General features: G+C 35.3%; 1 protein-coding gene across 1 annotated transcript in view; it reads right to left on the reverse strand.

Annotated features, from left to right (window-relative positions):
- Positions 1-1133: 1133 nt before the first annotated feature.
- Positions 1134-21599, reverse strand: part of PLS1 (plastin 1) — an 88562-nt gene continuing 68096 nt past the window's right edge. The window contains exons 11-16 of the mRNA XM_004385069.3: positions 17002-17080; positions 13610-13724; positions 10931-11064; positions 10112-10235; positions 3235-3359; positions 1134-2984 (exon numbers count right to left, since the gene is read on the reverse strand). Of these exons, the coding sequence (XP_004385126.1) occupies positions 2849-2984; positions 3235-3359; positions 10112-10235; positions 10931-11064; positions 13610-13724; positions 17002-17080 (713 nt within the window). The 3' untranslated portion in view covers positions 1134-2848. The remainder of the gene's footprint in view (positions 2985-3234; positions 3360-10111; positions 10236-10930; positions 11065-13609; positions 13725-17001; positions 17081-21599) is intronic.

The raw sequence follows: 21599 nt of genomic DNA on the forward strand, positions 1-21599 counted from the left end.
GAAAGCATAGAAACCACTTTAATATGATGCTTTTTCAAGCTTCTTGTTTTAGAAAATTGATTCCTTATCCAGAGGACTCCCGTAAGGACTGGATTAATTTCCAAAGATTGGGGGAATTCCAGCCTGCTCTAGTAGCTAATCCTAGGCGGCATGCCCAAGTATTGGGAGCATTCCTCCTTTAAAGTAAAACAGTGTTGCGATTGCATCCTGTTTCTTCGGGAGTTTCTTGGATCATCTCAGATGCAGAATATCAAAAGGTATTTTAACACCCTCTATATTATGTGTAAAATAAGGGTCAGTTATCACCCTATATGGATGTCGCATCTGTGATATGGAGAGCAGTGGCAGAGTCGTGATGAACAATTGCACGTAAGGTTCAGGAGCAGTAGATTACTCAAAGCAACTCACCCAAACTGCACGTACAAGAACAGTCACAAATCCAGTCGCAGAAGAGAAAATGCAGATTCAGATCTATTCCTATGAGTAGAATAGAATCCCTCCCTCACTACTCTTGGGCCACATTTGCTGTTTCTTTTCTTGAAATGCCCACAAGGTTCTTCTTGTCTCATGGCCTTTGCATTTGCTCCGTCTGCTGAACACTCACCTAGCTCCTCCTTCATCATTCAGATCTCAGTCCAAATATCACATCCTCAGGGAGAACTTCCCTCCCACACTTCCCAAGTCAGTCTCTGTCACATTATCCTGTTTTATTTCTTCTACTGCATTTATTACTACCTGAAATCCTTGTTTGTTTGCTTATCATCTGTTTCCCTCCACCAAGAAATAAGATTCATGAGGTCAGGAGACTTTGTGTTTTTCTCAGCTAAATCCCCAGTGTCTAGCATAATACCTGGCTCATAACAGACAATAAATTTTTGTTAATGAATTAATTTATTAACTCAAATTATTTCAGCACAAACTAAATTTGTAGTCAATATACAGTTGCTCTTTCCTCTACTAAAATTCTGCACATGAAAGAAATACCCCACCCCCAAAGAAATGAATGATCTAATAGAATTGTTTTAATAATTAATTTAGGAATTGTTCTCTTTCATTTTATGGAAAATCAGCTTATGCTAGACTGATTTTCAAGCTTGTGTATTTTTTCTTTAAATAAAATACTGACACATTTCTACATACACAGTATTTTTATTAAATATACTTGTGAGAAAAAGAATACCCCAAAATACCATATTTCATCTAAATCAGGTGACTAAATGAATGCAATGATGAAAAAAAAAAAAAATCAAAGGAAGAAACATGATCTAAAGTCTCACAAGAAAGCAAGAACGTATCAGTCTTCATATAAGAAAACAATCATCAAAATATAAAAGGAAAGGAAAGCTCTTTTGTAGAAGAATATATTTCAAAATTCTACGTGTTGATCATTTCATTTAAAAAATTCTATTCTAAACGTGTACAGTCTCACTCTTACCAACATGTATGTTTTAATCATGGTAGAAGAGGGATTTAGACTTCTCATTCACACTGAGATAAAAGTGACAGCATTTTTGTTGCACAGCAATATAGCTCAGTGGCACTACCAGCAGGAGATGGAGGAAGGTCTGCTGCTAAAAACTCAGACAAAAACAGGTCACACAAGCAGTAATGAAACACTGCCAATTTGAAGGAGGCTTTCCAGTTCTACTCTGTCCTATATCATCGCTGAGTCAGAATTGATTCGAAGGCAGTAGTTTTGGTCTTTTCTTTCTTTTGGTTTTGTAAAAAATGTGTGAAAAATACTTTACATTGAATATTAACTTTGTGTTATTCAGTGGGTATATTCTAAATTATGTAGGACTACAGTATAGACCAAAACTAGCAAGTTTAATATGAAACTAACAGGATAGTGTAAGCATGTCTTGGGTGCTCTGGCCAATGTTTGGCTACAAATATTCAGAAGGAGTCAGTTGAAAATTAACTGTGTGCATGTTCAAAATGAATATTGCTAAAAGAAATCTTCAGGTACCAGATATCCACAAGCCGAAAATATCCACACGTATTGGGGCACAATAAATACTTGTAGTTGGCTAATTAAGCAATTATACATACTGTTTAAGAAAACTTGGGTAATTCAGGTGCAAAACATATATATATAAAATACATATATGTATATACCCACACACACACATTTCTCTAATGACATTCTACCAACATATATATGCTGCATGTCATAGTTAAAGCTTTATTATCAAACTAGCATATGTAAAGTATCAATGCAGTTAAAATTAAGTTTTGAGTAAAAAGTTCCTGTACTTAATACAAGACAGTGAACTTCGGAGTTTCTTCAAGAGTTCTCCTATATAAAAAAGTTCAATATTAATGAGCAATAGTTATCATTTAAAATTTTTGACAATATAGGAATTTACAGAAAAGTCAAATTTTTAAACCACTTTTCATATTTGGAGGAAAAAAATAGAAAGATTGAACTGGATTATGACTGAATATTTATGATCGAAATTAAATAACACACAAAAAAAATCAAAACACATTTCACAGCAGGACCTACAAAAAGATTTTTGTATTGATCTTTTTTGAACCATGTAAAAGAATGAATTAATCTTGTTTTAACGGAACTTTCAGGAAAAGAAAATAATTTAATCATAGAATAGAATATCAGTTTGATAATGAACAGACTCTATTATCAGTATTGATTAGTAAATTGTTATCCAAAAAGGTTGACAAATTCTTCCTAGTATGAACAGGATACTAGATTTCATTAGTGAATATATAACTATTTTTGAGCATACAAATTATCTCTGGTTTTATGTCCACTACATTCAGAATTCTGTAAACTGTGAGGCATTCAACGTGGTTAAGGTGGCAGAAAATCATATTAAATGTTTCATTATTTTATTCTGTTCAGTCCTTTTCCCATTAAGCATGCAAACACCGTCATAACCATCTTCGGTTTCACTTCTACCAGGTCATCAGGTAGCGCATAGATCCGGGCACCAATCTTTCGAGCCACCGAAATGGCGTATCTTAAAAAGACAAGAAAAATATCTTGGTATTTGTCATCTATTGCACTTTCATGTAATATACTGTAACAAAAGAATGAAATATTTTGATAAATAAGACTAATTTTACAAGGTTAAGTCTGTAAATCCTAAATCATATTCCCCACGAAAGTTGTACTTAAAACATGAGTTTTATGGACATAGTAACCTTTCCTGTACAGATTTTAGAGATTCAAAGAGCCACTAGACTCTATTATAAACCGTCAGGGCTTACTTAGCATTATTCAGCTTGTCCTCATCAGAAAGGTTTTCTCTCTTGATCATTTCTTGACGAACTGCATTTGGTGCAATGGCATCTATTAGGTCTAGGACAGGTAAACTAGTGCTAATAGACTTGTCCTAGAAAAAAAGAAGAGATGAATAGTCATAAAACATCTTACCGTTAGTCTTTGTAAGTGTCTAATTGTTCTGGTCATAGTTATATAACTGAAAGCAATTTATCATTTTTCTTTATACCTAAAATTCAGCTTTTCTGCAACCAGCACACAGCACATCACAAACCATTTAAAATAGTCTTCCATTCAACCTTTACATAGATTATAGTGTAAAGAATTGTAACTATACCTGAACATTTGTGGATATGACAATTCCTAAAGCATGCTAACTATACAATTCATATTGTATAAAATAAATAACTTTTGAAAAAGAATAGGAAATTAATTTTAAACTAATAGTTTTATAAATTCTAGAAGTATTGTATTTCTTAGGCCATGAGTTCCTAAGTCTTTTACTTAATATTTTTCAGAGAGAAAAATGAAAGTAATCACGGAAAGGAACTAACATTTACAAAAGCATTATTCTTGTTGTCTTACATGTTTTAGTAATTTGTTTAATCCTAACAGTCTGGTAATAAAGAAATTATAATTCCTCTCTTTAGAGATAAATGATTAGAAGTTCAGAGAGCTCAAATGACTTGTTCACACATCTAGTAAGTACAAAACGTATTTGAAACCATGGACTGTCTGACTCTAACACCCAGGATTCTATTTTTGAAGTTACCTCCAAGGTGAACTAAAAATGGGCAACTAAGGAAGGAGCATTGCATTTGAAGTCAGAAGTCCTGGTCTGAATTGACTGTACCACTTACCAGTATTTGAACAAATGATTTGATAACTCTCTCAGCTTGAATAGTCACCATCGTTGCTTGCCTAAGTAGCATCCATTCACCCCTTACTACTTCCTCATCAATCAGAACCCATATTTTTGCTCTGTATCCATACTGCCCTCATACATGGACATGTACTTCAAGGAAAGCCAACCCCATCCACAGCTCCAGGGATTAATGTGAATTAGTCTAGGCCATGCATTCTCAATGGAGGTGTTATCACTCCCAAGGTGGAGGGGCTGGGGTGATAAACTTACTCTTTTTATGGATAAAGCATACAGTACATAAACAGATATGCAATATTATGTATGACTTTAAAATTTCATGGGGGGGCAATTAGGGGGAAAAAAAAGTCTGAAAAGGGCTCATTAGTGGGGCAATAATGAAAAAAAAAAAAAAAAAGTTGAGAAACACTGGTCTAAGCCAAATAGAATAATCCTATCCCCTAGCCACGATGATTTAATTTGGGCCTAATTTAATGTGAGGCCCTTGCTATTCAGGAAGAGCTGGGGAAAGCCAGCAACCCTCCTGAAGGAGAATGAGAGGAATGACGTTCCTGAATTATTGGCTCAACCAACCCTGAAGTCTACCTTACTTCTGGATTTCTGTTATTGGAGTCAATATCCTTCCTTTTCATTTAAATCTGTTTCAATTAGGTTTCTGTTACTTGAAGCCAAAAGCACCCTTTCTTCATCTCTAAAATGGAAATTTCACAGGATTCTTGGGAATATTAATATAGGTGAAAGCACCTAGTACAGTTCCTAGCCAAATGGAGGTTTTTATTAATAAATGATAAAACAATCTGAAGCCATGTGAAGATTTTTTACTATGATCTAGGAACTAACATGTTTACCAAATTTAGATCAATCATGTATCATCAGGAATTATACATTTTATGAAATAGATCTTTATGGGGGTAACAATAAAAACTAATCAGAGTCCTTAACTCTACCTGATGCTGGTAATCTGGATCTGGTTTTTTGGTATCTTCTCTATTTCTGAAAAATTCTTAAACCTGTTTCCTCAAAGTTTAGTCTGCAGAGCACCTACATGAGACTCACCTGGGGTGCTTGTTAAAAGTACAAATTTGGCCTTACTCTCAAGTTAATGAAGGAGCCCTGGTGTCAGAGTGGTTAACGCAATTGACTGCTAACTGAACGGCTGATGTTTGAAAACCACCAGCAGCTCTGCGGAACAAAGATACGGCAGTATGCTTCCATAGAGATTTATAGCCTTGGAAACCCTACGAGGTCGCTATGAGTCAGACGCAAGTCGATGGGGTGGATTTTTTTTGGTTTTCTCAAGTTAATGAATCAGGTTATCTGGGGATGCGGCTGGTAATTTACATTTTTAAATAAGCTTTCCAGGTGATTCTAATGCACCCTGTTATACCTTCTAAAAAAACCCTAAACATGTTTGTCATTCTAGAATTTAAAATTTCTATAGACTTTTCATATAGTATTTATATGATGATTCAAAAAATACAAGTGGCTTTTTTAATTGTGCTATATTTTGATTATTTGTTTGCATATTTTAAATATTTCTTCAGATTTAGAAAAAATGGTTTTTCCCACCTATTTCCTTAAGATTCACCTTGTGAAAAGCTTCCACTGAAGTTTTTAAAGATTATATTGGATCCTATTTCTTCCTGTTTCCAAGAAAATAGGCCTATCTTCCACCTCCTGTGTTTTGTACATTATCAGTGAGAAATATTTGACTTTTGCAAGGGGAGCGGGAGTTATAGTGGAAATGCTTAGTTATATAAATGCGTTTTCATCACTTCTTTTCTTTTCCTTAAGCTAATCATAATTATTTGAGCAGGAAGAATTTCTAGAATCGTAATGACAATTAGCTGAGAGCTTCAGTTGATTTTCAAGATAATGAACTGTACCATCTCTTTCCCTTAATATGATACATATTTCTGTTAAAACAGTGATGTAGCCACCAGAGTTCCCTAAAAGGCTCAACAAGAACCCCTCTACATATGATGGCCTTTACGTATTGGCAATACCAATAGTCTAGTAAGCCCTATTTATATGTGCCAGGCACTCTTAAGCTCTTTAAATTTGTTGGTTTAGTCTGACAACAACCCTAGAAGATAGTACTATTAATATCCCCATTTTAGATATGGGGAAACTGAGGCACAGAGAAATTAAATAACTTGCCCAAGATCACACAGATACTAACTGGTGAACTGGTTTTATTCAAGAGATGTAGCCCAGCTGTTAGTATAGACTGCTAAGGTTTTTGTAAAACACTGCACTCACAATACTCACTTAAGCTATCTCATGTAACTGTGCATGGACTTCACATTTTCTGGAAATCATTTAGTCCACTAATACTGTTTGCACATAGGAGATTCAGAAGGATATGAAGTTATCTGAGTTTAGCCAAGGAAAAGCATCCTAAAGTCATTAAAAATTTTTCTTTCTCCATAAAGAAAACTATTAACACAGTTGCCAGTTGAGCATTAACATTCTTGAGTGCTTACTATGTGCTACATATACTAAGCTAAATGTTTGACACATACTGTAAACATTACATCTTCATAACTCTGAAAGGAGGCATTATTATCCATATTTTGCAGGTAAGCTTTAGAAAGGTTAATAATTTACATGTTCAAAACTATTTCTTCCCTTTTACCCTCCCACCCCACTTCACCTAGCTAATCTCTGTTTCTCCACTTATTCTTCAGGTCTCAGCTTAGACTTCATTTCCTGTAGGAAGTCTTTCTTAGTCCCTCAGGACTGAGCTAGTTGCCCTTTACAGATGCTCCCATACTCCTCCCCTAAGCTGAGTTTTACAGTGTTGCTGACACTCCATACTGTGATTCCTGTTTGTTTTTTTGCCTCCTCCCTTGAATAGCGAGCTCTTTGAAAGCACTATGTAGCCACAGTGCCTAGCACAGCACCTGACACATGGTAAGCTTTGAATATTTATGGAATGAATGAGAAATATGTCACACAGCTAAATAAGTGGCTGAGCTCAGAGTCAAATCCAGGACGAACAACTCCAAAGCCAGGCTTTCAGCCCGTAGTTGGACAGCCCTGGGTGTGAAACCCAGCTCTTCTGCTTAATAGCTGTAAGACAGTAGACAAGTTATTAACTTCTCTAAGGCCTCCCCCTTCTTGCTCACAGAACTGTTGAGAGAAAATAAATAAATAAATAATGTGTAAAGTACTTATCATGGTGACACACAGGACTGAATACATGGTAATTATATTTTTCACTGAAATGCCACCTCTCTTCTTGGTAAAGGAAAATTACTTTACAACTACAAAAGGTAAGTTTGTCTTCTCTGAAATTTCAAGGTATAGTAATAGGTTCTTACTAGTACTACTTATTATAGCTTTCAAACATAATGCCTTCCATGGTTGGAAAACACTACTCCCCCAATTATTTTTTAGCATTCACTGTCGTATTTCTTAGCCATTTTCACTCTCGAAAGATTTTATTACCAAGCACCTATTAAATGCCAAGCACTTTTGCAATACATTTCTGCCTCCTCAGTTCTAAGTAAAATGTACTCTCTTAAGTCTGATCTTCCTTGTGAATAGAGGAAATAATGTAAGAAAGGGTTTGTATACTCCCACTGTTTCAACTCTTCTCTTTAAGTGATCACTAAGTCTGTCAATTCCCAGTTTTAATATCTCCTTTCATCTAGCTTCCCATTTCCTGAAAATTACCTCAAATTCAACATACTTAAAACTGAATTCATCACCTTTTCAAGAAAGCAGCTGTACCTCATGACATCCCAATTTCTGTTATCTATCCATTCTTACCATTCCCAGCGCTCACCCTCACTCACACCCTCACTCAGTCTCGTTCAGACCCTTTATCACGTCACACCTTGACTACTACCTTGGTTTCTTATGCATGGTCCTTGCATTTACACCATTCTCCCTCCAACCCATCCCGCTCACCACATTCCAATCTATCTTCCTAAAACAGTCACCTTTCTTACATCACTTACTTATTCAAAATCCTTTATTTAGGCCAAATTCCTCTACAGTCTTGACCCAGCCTGTATCTTGCACTACACATCCCTTAGGAACTCTCCTCTCTAGCCAAATTATTTCTCTAAGCCTCTCAGACTTGCTGTCTTTCTTAGTTATCTAGTGCTGCTATAACAGAAATACCATAAATGGGTGGCTTTAACAAACAGAAATTTATTTTCTCACAGTTTAGGAGGCTAGAACAGTGCCGTCCAAATTCAGGGTGCCATCTCTAGGGGAAGGCTTTCTCTGTCAGCTCTGGAGGATGGTCCTTGTCTCTTTGAGCTTCTGCTCCTGAGAGATCTTCATATGGCCTGGCATCCCGCCCCCCACCCCCCCCCGGCCGTCTCTGCTCTGCTCGCTTGTTTAACCTCTTTTATATCTCAAAAGAGACTGACTCAAGACACATCCCACCCTAATCCTGTCTCATTAACATAACAAGTCAACCCATTCCCAAGTGGGATTATAACCACAGGCATATAAGCCAGGATTTATAGCACATAGTTCGGGGGGACACAATTCAAACTATAATACTTGCCTTTATTCGAGATGGACCCCTCCTAGTTTTCTCTCCACCTTCTCAAACCCTTCCTCCATCTATGCTCAACTCAAATCCAACTTTCTCCATCCACTCTTCACTGCCCATTAAGTTGGAAATGATCAATTAGACTTCCCCATGACAGTATTATTGTATTATTTATTTGTATTTTATCATTTACTCTGTAGTATTATTTGTTATCTTTTCAGCTTTATCTTTCAACTAAATGGTGAACGCTGAGGGCCAAATCAATTTCTTATGCTTTATATCTTTTTCTTTACCTAGAAAATTTACTCACATCACAAGAGCTCAATAAATATTTATTGATTTTTTCCTAAATATTATTTTCTCATTTTATTTGATTTAATAATATACATGCTTACTATGTTTAATAAATTAATATATAAATACATATAATTTTAATATAACAATTTTAAAGAGTAAATTCCAATTAGATAATTTTGTAGTAAGTCCCACCCATTTTACATTTTTAAGTTGTGTTTTATGTCTAAAAAATATGGAGACAAACCATAGTCTGAGAATTACTTTTTAAAAAAAAAAAAATATAAACAACAACAAAAACTCAATGTTATTGGCTCCTTCCAAGATGGAAAAAGAAAGAGAACACTTGACCTAGGACTCAGGGAGCATCTCTACCAACAACCTAATTCTTAGGATAGCCTAATGTTTCATCTGTTTGCACTTTTTTATTTCCCTACATTGTTTTATTTCACTGTTTTTCAAAAAAACAAATTGACTGCTGGTTCTTCACATATCACAATAAAATCACACAAGGCTCACTGAATGAATGTGTACAAGCAGACATGCTTATTTGTAGCTGACATCAGCTTGCATGCAAAAGCAAAACACAATGGAAATGCATGAAGATTAGTGGGTATGTATGTGCAGATTACATCTGGAGTGCTTTATGAATCATACACAAAGGCTCGGAAGTGAGTATTAAGTGCCATTATGAAGCCAGATGACAAATTTTTTTTTTCCTACCAGTTTTCTGAATTCCCACTTGAATCAGTTTGGCTGGCTCTGTTATGCCTTGGAAATGATGTCAATACAATTCTGAGACTGCGGCTAGGGAGCACAAAACATTATAGGTCCTATAGAAACGATGACTTCTTATCTTTCTTTCTCATCTGCAATTGGGTTTTTTGGCTCTATTCTATTTCTTTTTTAAGATTAGATACCAGAGTCTGATAATATTAACCTGTGTTTATACAAAATAGAACGATCAATCAAAAATATAAGGCTTCAGACTAGGTGTTTTTGGTTTACACATACCAAATAACCAGGCTGCCCAAACTCATAAACTGTGTGATGCTGAGATACAACATTAATGGAATTCGGAGCCTAAACCAATTTTATAATTCCCGATAAAAATTCCTTCCTAAACTTAGTTTCTTACAAAAAATTAAAAAAAAAAAAATCTCCTGATTACCTTGAAGCTGGAAATAGAAGTTTTTTTGTTTGCAGTTTTAAGAGTCTGATTGACCCATTTAATAATAATTTCATCATTTACTTTTTCACCCTCTCCAAGATCTGACAATACATTCAATGTGTACCTGCAACAGAAAAGATATATATTTGAGACTGAAAGGGGTAAAACTTGCTCTCATAACACTTATGTCAGTACTTAGATAAACAGTTAAGAGGTATTTCAGTTCTAATAAATATTTCTAATTTTAATCTGGTATTTGCACTTCGATACATCTCAAAGTTACAAGGCTCACCAATCGGACACAAAAACTACTATATGATATTTAAAAAATTAAAACAACTCCTAATGAAGCAATCTCCTTATGAGGCGGTTTGTAACAGCCATTAATAAAACTGGTTGTGTTTCTAGAGATTGACCCATTTTTAAAATAAAGTATAACTTACAAAATAAGTAAACAAATAAAACCCAAAAAGCCGTTGCCATCAAGTCAATTCCGACTCATAGTGACCCTGTAGGACAGAGTAGAACTGCCCCATAGGGTTTCCAAGGCTGTAATCCTCATGGAAGCTGACTGCCACATCTCACTCCCATGGAATCGCTGGTGGGTTGGAACCGTCCACCTTTTGGTTAACAGCCAAACGCTTAACCACTGTGGCACCAGGGCTCACACACACACAAAATAATCAACAGTAAATCATTTTTAAATTAATATATTTTATACTGTATCCATTATTCTTCAAAATAGCGAAAATTGCCATTCAAATGACTTGTTGAAGGAAACTGACGATGTTGCTATAAACATATCTTATTGGCCTTTACCTTCTCATCAGCTGCCACACCAACGCTAGTGTAAGTGTTGCATTCCCCTCGTTTAGGTCCTGCCCAGCAATGCCAACCAAAGAGAAGTTGGCCTTATTCTTCCCAAGTTCCACTGCATAGTTACAATTTTCAATCTATAAATAATAAGGCAAAGTTTTGGAATAAAAATTTTTTTAAATGTATCCCCTGAATTTGCCAGTCTAGTTCAACCATCTGAAAAATAATTATAATTTAAATTTATATGACAGAATTTCATTTCATAATAATAGCCCAGCAAGAGCAAGGAAATAATTATTCCCATTTTATAGTTGAAGATAACAAAAAACTGATGGGTTAAGCAGAGGCTAGATAAAGGAACATCTGGCTGGAAAGTTTTGAGGGCTGGATTAAATCACCACCTTTAAGGTCTCCTTCTATCCTAAAAGTTTTAATTGTGGCTTGTTCAAGATTACATAGCTTATTAGTGGCAAATCTGTGACTAAAAACCTAGGTTTCCTGCATACCATTAAAGAACCAAACCTGTTGCCATCAAGTCAAATCTGACTCATAGCGACCCTATTAATAGAGATAAAAATATTGTTTTGTCTAAATTAAAAATTAAGGAATAGAGGGGAAAAATGGTTTCATTCATTAAGAATCGAACTTCATCCCACATATTTTTTATCCAGATCTCACTCATTCTCTGAAATCATCTTCTGTCCTACTTTCTTCAACAAAGGCTTACCCTTAAATGTACCAGCTGATAACAATTTATTCTTTGTTTGAACTCCTGTCATATTTATTTTATAATGCTTATAAACCATCTTCTACTTACACTTAGTTTTTTTATATACTATCTTTTGCCAAGGATAAGATATGCTTCTTTTAATGGGAAAAGACCATAATAGTTTACAAATCTGTATCATACTCTCCCACCTTCAGCTCAGGACCCAGCACAGTGCCCTGCCTATAGTAAGAATCTGATGAATGAACACCAAGTAAATTATTCCCACGTACCTGGTGGCGCAGTGTTTAAGAGATCATATGCTAACCAAAAGGTTGGCAGTTCGAATCTACTAGCTGCTTCTTAGAACCCTATAGGGCAGTTCTACTTTGTCCTATAGGGTTGCTATGAGTTGGAATCAACTCGACAGCATTGGGTTTAGTTTTTTTGGTTTACCTACTTCTCTCCAGTGATATCAGTCCAGTTAAGTCCTTTCTCTAGAAAATTTTCTTTTCTAACTTGGCCTATATAGAGGTATCTTATCTCCAGTCATCTAGTACTATCTATCTATCTATATACACACATACACACACACATACATATATACACTTATGTATTTTCCTTTTTCTCTAATGAAATTGAGGTGTATGTGTATATGTATATTCTTATATATTTTCTCTTTTCTCCAATGAAATTGTAAGCTCTCATAATCTTGTAATGTCACCAGTACTATAAAGTGCTTAATAAATGCTATCTGGAATAAAGTAAAAAGAGCATAACTTTTTTCCTGTCTTTTTTTTTTGCAAATTAGTTGTGGCCCCATTACAATACAGTTCAACCTGAGACACACGGATAAGTTTTCTCCAAGAATAAGAAAGTACTTCCAGGAAAGCTGGGAAAGAGACTGCACAATAACAGAATTTTCACAAGTGAAAGGATATTGTTCCTTATAAAAGAAAATCAGTATTCCCAAAGTTCAATTTGTTACAAATAAAAACACAAGGTGATTCTTTGAACCTGTTGTAACATCCTCCTCCTTTCATCATTTAGTAAGTTAAACAAAATCTTTGACATACATTCATTTTCTAAAAAAGATAATATTCCAAAATTCATTCTTTCTTCTAGTACCAGCTGCCATCAAGTCGATTCCCACTAATGGTGACCCCACGTGTGTCACAGTAGAACTGTACTCCATAGGGTTTTCAGTGGCTGATTTTTCAGAAGTAGATCGCCAGGCCTTTTTTCCGAGGCAACTCTGTAGCACTCAAACTGCCAAACTTTGGGTTAGCAGCCAAGCATGTTAACCATTTGTACCACCCAGGGACTCTACCCTTTTACTAAATCCTCAGTCCCCTTTCCAGTCTCCTTCTGACAAAATTCTATATATTTCTTAAGGTCTAACTCAAATACCAATTCCACTATGAAGTTCTTCATGATAAGTGTAGCCTGCAGTCTTTTCTTCCTTGGAACCCATAATATTCACTTTTGCTTACATGGCACTGCACTGTAGTTGTCTGTACAAATATCTTATCCCCCTAATTCCCTTATGGCTTTCTGAAGATCAAGTCCATGTCTGATACCTGTTTATATCCTGCACTGCACTGTATAGGTAGTAGATAATCAATAAACATCTATTGAAAAAATGAATGTAATAATCAGCATAGATTTGGCAAGTTTTGACAATTATAAAATAAGAATGCACTTACGGTGCACCCCAAGAAACATTAAGTATGACAACTTGCTAAACACGAAAACAATTATATAAAGTGTCTTATGTGGTGGTGGGGGGATGGGTTGGGGGGGCTGCCTTCATTTTCCCAAACATTTATTAAAAACAAACGTGCACAAAAGCCACCAAACTGAACACATTCTGGTTTGAATCAGAACCGTGGGGACTTTTCCAAGCTTTATGAAACTCTAAATCCTCTTGTATATCAAAACAGTAACAACATATCCTTGGTCATTATTTCATTCACCTTCTTCATGTTCCCTCCGAGAGCAGGATAAGGAGGTTTGTTGACATGGTTCCAGTCGACTGGTACGCGGATCATTTCATAGAGCTGGAAGATCACCAATGCATCTGCAAGGTCACTAGAAACGGAAGGGTAAGGCAGATGAAGGAGGAGGAAATGATGGTACTACCTAATTTTATTAAGCACAGTAGATGAAAGCTTTCCAATACATACTAAGTTTAAAAAACCAAGTGACAGAACACTGCAAATAGTTTCATCCCATTTATTTAAAAAAAAATTTAAGAGAAATATGTGGTAAGGACTGTGAATACCAATTACCCCTGGGAAGGACAAAAGGAGTATGAAAGGCATAAGGGGGGATCACCAGGTTTTGTTTTATTTTATATACTTATATACTTCCAGAAACTTCTACAGTGAAAATGAGTTCGTATATTACTTATGTATTATGATTTTTTTAGCTTTTTAAAAATAATTACAGGAAAGTCACAATAGCTACTCATGCAACTGTTCGTGTTAAATAACAAAGGTTAAAAGGGAAGGATTTATGAGCAAGTATGAGCTCTTGAAGTAAGACTACTATTACTTTGGATTCAGAAAAACATGTTTTTTTGAGAAGCTCAAAGTATGTCTATAGAGTCTTTTATCAATTCTGTGTACTAAGGGCATAAAGCAATAGCAATTGATTTTAAAATTGGTAGCTGTGATACATTATGTAGCTTTTCCCCCCCAACGGCTTGTCTGCTGATTTATGCTTTGCTAAGATTTATATTAAAGTTACTTACATTCTCTGAGCAAACACCATATGGCACTGAAGGGAAGTGGCCCTGCACTAAGTGATGGGGGGAGAAAATCTAACATGAGGTGATTAAGAGCTGACTATGTTATCTCAGGTGGCGCAGTGGTTAAGAGTTTGGCCGCTAACCAAAAGGTCGGCAGTTTGAATCCACCAGCTGCTCCTTGGAAACCCTATGGGGCAGTTCTACTCTGTCCTATAGGGTCGCTATGAGTCGGAAATCTCACCTATTTCATGAATTTTTCTTTTTTATTTTAAATGAACTCATTCTTATACCTATGTAGTATGGTATTATTATTTGTGTTTTACAAAATTAAAGCCCAGAGAGTTGAAATGACCTTCAGAGACTTCAAGATGAGTTTCAGAACCAACTTGTCACAGAAAAACTCCTAGGACTGATAGTTCTTCAAATATATTTAATAATGTGTTCGAAGGTGGGAATTTTCAGTTAAAATCAATCTACATTCTCTGAATGCTTTGGTTTGGGGCTGGATATACTGTAGGTGGGGAACTAAAGTGCTTAGGGGTGGGTTTAGAAATGCAATCCAGCCACAAACTCATGGACACATGGTTCTGGTGCCTACTAGATTCCTGGCTATTGCTTTCCTCTATCCAGTGGTTCTTGTTAAGGTTAATTATCCTTTTGAGCATTTTCTGGAAGTTACAGTCCCTTTCCCTCCTCCCCCAAAACATACATATACCTAGAAGCCCTGTGCTAGAATTTCAGGATCTATATAAAACTATAATCAAATAATCTTTAACTAAACAATATGGCCAACTCTCTTCTCCACTGTCAAGCATAGAGAGCTCTAGCTATCTTGATACTTGTGAAATAGTTACCATGAACCTCAACAAATCTTAATCTCCTTTTTAAATTTACTTTTTAATTGTAAAAGAAATACATGCCCATTGTAAAACATTCAAACCATATTTAAGTTACTAACATTAAAAATAAGTCACCTCACTACTCTCCACTCCCACTGCCACGATTACATACAAATATTTGGTATGCATCTGTTACGGATTGAATTGTATCCCCCAGAAGGTTATGCTGAAGTGCTCACCCCTGTACCTGTGAATATGACCCTGTTTGAGAATAGTTTTCTTTTGTTGTGTTAATAAGGTCATACCAGAGTAGGGTGAGTCCTAAACCTAATCCCTTCTGAGAGGTGTCTTATTAATAGAGCAGAACAGACTCAGAGATGCACACACTGGGGGAAGAAACTACGTGAAGATCCATCTACGAGCAAAGGAATGCCAAGGGCTGCTGGCAGTCACAGAAACTAGGAGAGAAGTTCACAGAAGAATCGACATGGCCAAGACCCTGATTTGGACTTTTAGCCTCCAGAACTGTGAGAAAACAAACTTCCATTCTTTAAAGCCACCCGTTTGTGTATATTTCATTATGGCAGCCCTAGCAAACTAGCACAGCTTAAATTCATATAGAAATATGTACAATTTTTAACTCCATTTTTAAACAAAAATGGGATCATACTACACCTATGGTTCTTTTCTCTCAATTATATATTATAGACATTCTTTCAATTATATATTACCGAATTGTCTAGTCCATAAAGATCTCACCTCCAATATTTGAGTCCTTTACTGCCTTGCTACTGTAATGGGGGTCCCCATCTAAATGACATCTTTTCCCATTAGCTGAATTTACACATTCTTTGAGAGTTTTTCAAGTATGGGTCCATCACATCCAAGCCAGTTATCATAATAAGACAATACTTGTTTTAAAGACTGTTCTGAATATACAACAAGCAGGAGAAATTATCGCATCATAAATTCTCACCCGCTGAACTTAGTCTTCTATGACATTTGTTTTCAGTTCACATTTGAATAATAACTCACTTAATTCTCACCCAAAAGTTCCCTTGATGTATAAATTATTAATAGATTTAGTTAATTACACTTTTTTTCCTAAAAATATGTCATAATTTTTTGAAGTTGAGTTCTGTTGCATTTTTTCAAGGCAAGTTGGTAGCTTCTGTAATGAAGCGAGAAGGAAAGTTTTCTCCCATCCACACGCTGAAAGAACGCACATCGTCAGCCCCGTCAGACAGCACAGTAAATGATTCAATATTATATATTTTTTAGCACTACCAATGTTGATAATGTGTTGTCATTTTTAAACGAGAAAGAATGACATAAATAAATACTCAGGGAAAACAAGCTCTTTTTACAACTTAGAAAAAATATACACAACAAATTATGGAATAACAGGATTTTTGGCAAAAAAACAAATGGAAAGAATATGAATTATAATGAAAAATGTTGCTATGATAAAGTAATTTTATCAAATAATACTTTATTATTTTCTTGATCAATATTATAACGGAGTTAAGATGGATTACCTTTTTTGAATTATTTATGTCACCATCAAAAATTATAACTGATATTATCATATTCTTCTCTTTTCAGATATTTTTCTTTTAAAATCCATTGTATTGCCAATCCCCGAGGTATTCTAAAACTCTAAATGTTGGCTAAAGTTCTTGTGAATTTAGAAAATGTTCTCATGTAAACATACATAGTTTGAAAACTTGAAAAGCTGGATCCTGACTATAAAGATGAAACACAGTAAAATATTTACCTGTACAAATGATTAATGTATGGGTTGACTCCCAAGGAATTCATCCAGTTCCGGAATGTCCTCTCTTCCTTGCTCTCCCCTACAGTAGACATAAGTTCACACTGATGATTTAGGACAAAGGGAATCAGGAGTTTTATTTTAAACAATTCTGGCAGGTACAGACTGGCCATACATACTACGCCATGGTTCCTATAATACTACAATTTCTTGAAGGGGAAAAAGGGCTTGTCTGGGAAGCCTCCATTTGCTCTAAATCTCTCCATCTATATTCCCTTACCTGATATGTCTGAACTACTGAGCCATGGGTTTCTCTGTCCAGAAAAGTAACAAATAAACTTACGTAGTCAGATCTGTATTTATGGTTAGATGTGAAAAGGATCGGCTTAACGTTAATAAAATCTTTTAGCAGTCAGGGAACATTAACATATTAAACAGAAATAGAAAGCACTGTACCTTCGCCAATACAGTGCTGGTTTTACACAGGAAAGTTTCTGGGCACACAAACCTAGATTTTAATTATACCAAACAGCGATGAAGGGGAGGGGGAATTACAGGTAATATAAAAATAGATAGTAAGGGATGTAACCATTTTATAGGCTTCGTGAGTTATTTTAGATTGTCACTATTGAAAATATGTTAATTTTTTAATATACGGCCCACCACAAAAAACGCTAAGAGAAAGACATATTTCCTCATAGTAAGTTCCTGGACCTCAGAGATCACCTAAAGGATTCTACTCCTGCAGGCACTATTGTTTAACCTGTGATAACCTAACCTCCCCGACCATTCCCTTCATAGCAGTGCTTACACCACGTGACAGGAAAACATGGGTTAAGTGTGCCACAAAGTAGGTGGAGATATGGGTTCTACATGCTCCATCTGCCTTCCTGCCATCCCCTGGATTGCAAACAGTCCTAAATGACTACCTATTAGTTTCCCCTTCAGCAAAGTTAGGGGATAATGGAATGGCTTAGCCTACATCTGATCACCAGACTCGTGAAAAACTGAAGCGTTTACCTCTCATCACTTCTAAGCCATAGGCAAGTTCAGCTCACTCTCTAGACTTTGGTGCATGTGATGACCCAGGACAATGTGACATATAAACCTATAACCATCTGAGCTCCAGGGGCCCTTTCCTACAGAGCCATCCCTTCAGTCATCTTCAGATCAAGTGCCAGAGCCAGGACACACCAGCTCACCCAGAACAGGATCCACGCCCTTGCCAAGAATGGAAGGATTCTATTCTTTGTGCCAACTTTTGAGAAAATAAACTGCCCACTGTGTTTTCATGAGGTTTTCAATACCATCACCTAACTGCCTTCCCAAAATCTGCTTTAATTTTTGCTCTATTATATAGTCATGTAATTTTTTGCTTAACTTTTTCCCCTATGGTCTGCCTAAAAGGTAAAAGTGATCAGTCTGTTTTATCTGACATCACCACTTTATAATAAACAACCTGTATGAGAACCTTTTTAAGAAAGAATCAAGTTAAACTAAACAGTCCTAGAATCTGTGCTTGCCTTGCTTGTAGGAGTTATTAAACAGTGCAAATTAAGGATGTGAACTGTCCTCAAATATATGTTTATAAATATAAATATACTGTGATCAACAGCTTGACACACATGACTTTGGATTTACCTTTGAGTTGTTTAATCATCCCTATCTGTTATAGTTATATTGTTCCATATATAGATTTTCTTCTAGTAATTAAAGAATTTTTACATTATTTCCAGCCAGGAGTATCCAAATTATACTTTTAAATTACAAACACTGACAGTGTCACAATGGTTTAATTTTTAATTAAAATATCTAAATTCTGTTGCGCCTGATGATGTAGTGAATAACATTAAAAAAAAACACAAAACACTGAGCTTATATTTTGATTGAGTTCTGAAACTATTATAAGCTTCAGAGGTTCATATTTCTTCCTATTTTTCTCAACCAATTATATAATTAATACTTTAATTCCTGATACCTGGAAAGTAAAACAGATTTCATAAGTGAGCATTTATTTATCTAACAGCATTTCAAGTTGCCTGGGTAAATAAATGCTCAGAGCCAGAAGCACTAGGCATTGGTGCCAGAGCCATGGTAAAGTATTTCAAAAAACATATGTATTCCAGATTGGAAAATGTTGTCTGGATTGTAGATAACTCAAGCAATGTTAAAAGTAAAATCTTAATGGCTGATATACAAGATAGAACTATAAAACATTAATTTATAGGGTCAGACTAGCATCTGCAATTGATAAAAGTTTCAGAGGAAACAGTGAATATATTAAAAAGTAGGCTACAAAGAGGAAAGAGAAGGGAATAAACATGTATTGACTGCTCGCTATATGTGCCAAGCGATGTTATCAGGCACTTTCGTCCTCCTGTGCTGACCATTACTGAGCACATACTGTATGCTAAACTTTTTCATTCATAGTCACATTTAACTTGTTCTGAAACTCTTCAAAGTAAACATTATTAGTCCTGTTTTACATATGAGAAAACCAGGGCTCACAGAGGTCACTCAAATAGTAAATAGTAGAACCATGATTTGAACCAAGTCTGTCTAATTCTGTAGCCTATGTACTTTCCAGCACCACAAACGAATTCTGAGATGGACTTTCCATAACTAGCCCACAGAGTTTGCACAATTTGATATGAAGGTTCAATACTTAATTGGGCTTTTACTTTTCTTTAATTACCTAGAGTTATAATTCTTTGCCAATGAGGACATACTAATATATGAATTTGGGATGTGATAAGGTCAAGCTTCAAATTTCATAAGAATCTATAAAACAAATTTAGAGAGAAAAAATTCCATTGACAGTCAAAGTCAAATATATTTTTGGGAGACATATCAGGGCATACATATGTTCTAAATAAAGATGATTGATAAATATTTCTCACAGTATCTTCTTATACAAATACAGTAAATACTAATGGAAATATTTATCAATCCTGTCCACACTGAAAAATTCCAAAAGCATGCTGAACACTAGCAAAAGAATTCAAACGTGACAAATAGAGGAAAGTGAGCAAGTTGGAAAAGGTATCTAGCAAGAATTCAGTGACTATAAAAAGCAGATCATTTTTAATATGCCACTCTAAACAATGCCTTCTACTGTAAGACACAAAGGGATTTTGAAATTTTCCAGACTGAGTAAAACTTACCAGTCTTCCTTTTTGTTTAATTTTTTTTTTTTTTTTGATCTAATCCCTCATCCTGAATTTCTTTGCTGAAAAATCTACATTTTGTCAATTTTCCCTCTCCATTACATATCTATGTAGAGAATATAATTTTTATTTTATTTTACTGGATCTCAGGAATAGTGAATTAGTCATATTCCTCAAAGAACATGTTCTTTAATTCTGAAACTTTTTTCATTAATCAAAAAAAAAAAAAAATGTAATTAGGAGGTGATAAGGACAATGGAATCCTGCTTGTGGCAGTCAAAAAGACAAAGATCATGAAACTAATTTCTCATTCTATCTCCCTGGGGAAGAGAGAGGGGTACGTGATGTGATGTGAGAGAATGAACACCGCAGCTTCAAATTCTCCTCACCAAGAAGAATCCCTCTTTGAAAACTACCTTCTCTGAATCAGAAAAACTAGAAAGAAAACCTTAAGACTGACCCCTTCCCCCTGACAACTGCCACCACTGCTGCCACTGTTTTTCCTTTTTCCTGAAACTACTGTGGTGTTGGTATGCATGCGGGTGAGGGTGTGAAAAGGGCAGAAGGAAGAAAGCCTGGGAAACAGAGATAAGGAGAATGTTTTTGTCATTATGACGATTCATATATTGTAAGCATCAATGACATTCAGCAAATGTAACATAGCTAAAGAATACAAAATAATCTATGTTATAGAACCTAAATGGGTCCCTTCAAAGATTACTTATCATAAAAGATAAATTTGTTTACTCACAGGAGAGGGATACAAGCTTTACATCAAATCATAAATTCCAATTGCCAAAATTGGTTTCTGATGTGTTTACAACTACACTATCCCACCAATATAGAAGGCAAATTAGGTGGTGAGTTTACATAATCAAAACCTTTCTCTGCTATTCTAATTAAGCTTCAATTATGTTTCTTGCTTTTAGTCATTCATTCTATAGGCATATTAAGACAGAAATAGCACAGCATGAACAATGCAAAAAATAAACATCAACTCAGATGGAAAGAATGGTATTAATAAAAAACAACATTCAGAATGAATATATTTACAGAATACAGAAAAGTACTAAATACAGTACCTACATTAGGAGGGGTCAAATCTGCATTTCACAAAGCAAAATAGGAAAGTGTTATAAATTATGAGACAGATAAAGATAGCCCACACACAAGTAACAAATATTGTAATTTTTTTCATGTATACTGGAAACATTAAAAAGAACGATACTGGAGTCATACTGTAGCTTTTAAAGGAGAAAAAAGCTACATATAATTATTTTTTTCAATAGACAATCCACTGTCCATATCGGTGGTGGAGTTACTGTTATGTGGTCACTTAAGAGAATATTTCAAATGTATGATAGTTTTCACTATGCTCTTACAGGGAAACGGCAGATAAGTAAGATTTACCCCAGCACTCTCTTTTAACCAGAA

The sequence above is a fragment of the Trichechus manatus genome, unplaced genomic scaffold (assembly GCF_000243295.1).
Source record: "Trichechus manatus latirostris isolate Lorelei unplaced genomic scaffold, TriManLat1.0 scaffold00132, whole genome shotgun sequence".
Classification (NCBI taxonomy): domain Eukaryota; kingdom Metazoa; phylum Chordata; class Mammalia; order Sirenia; family Trichechidae; genus Trichechus; species Trichechus manatus.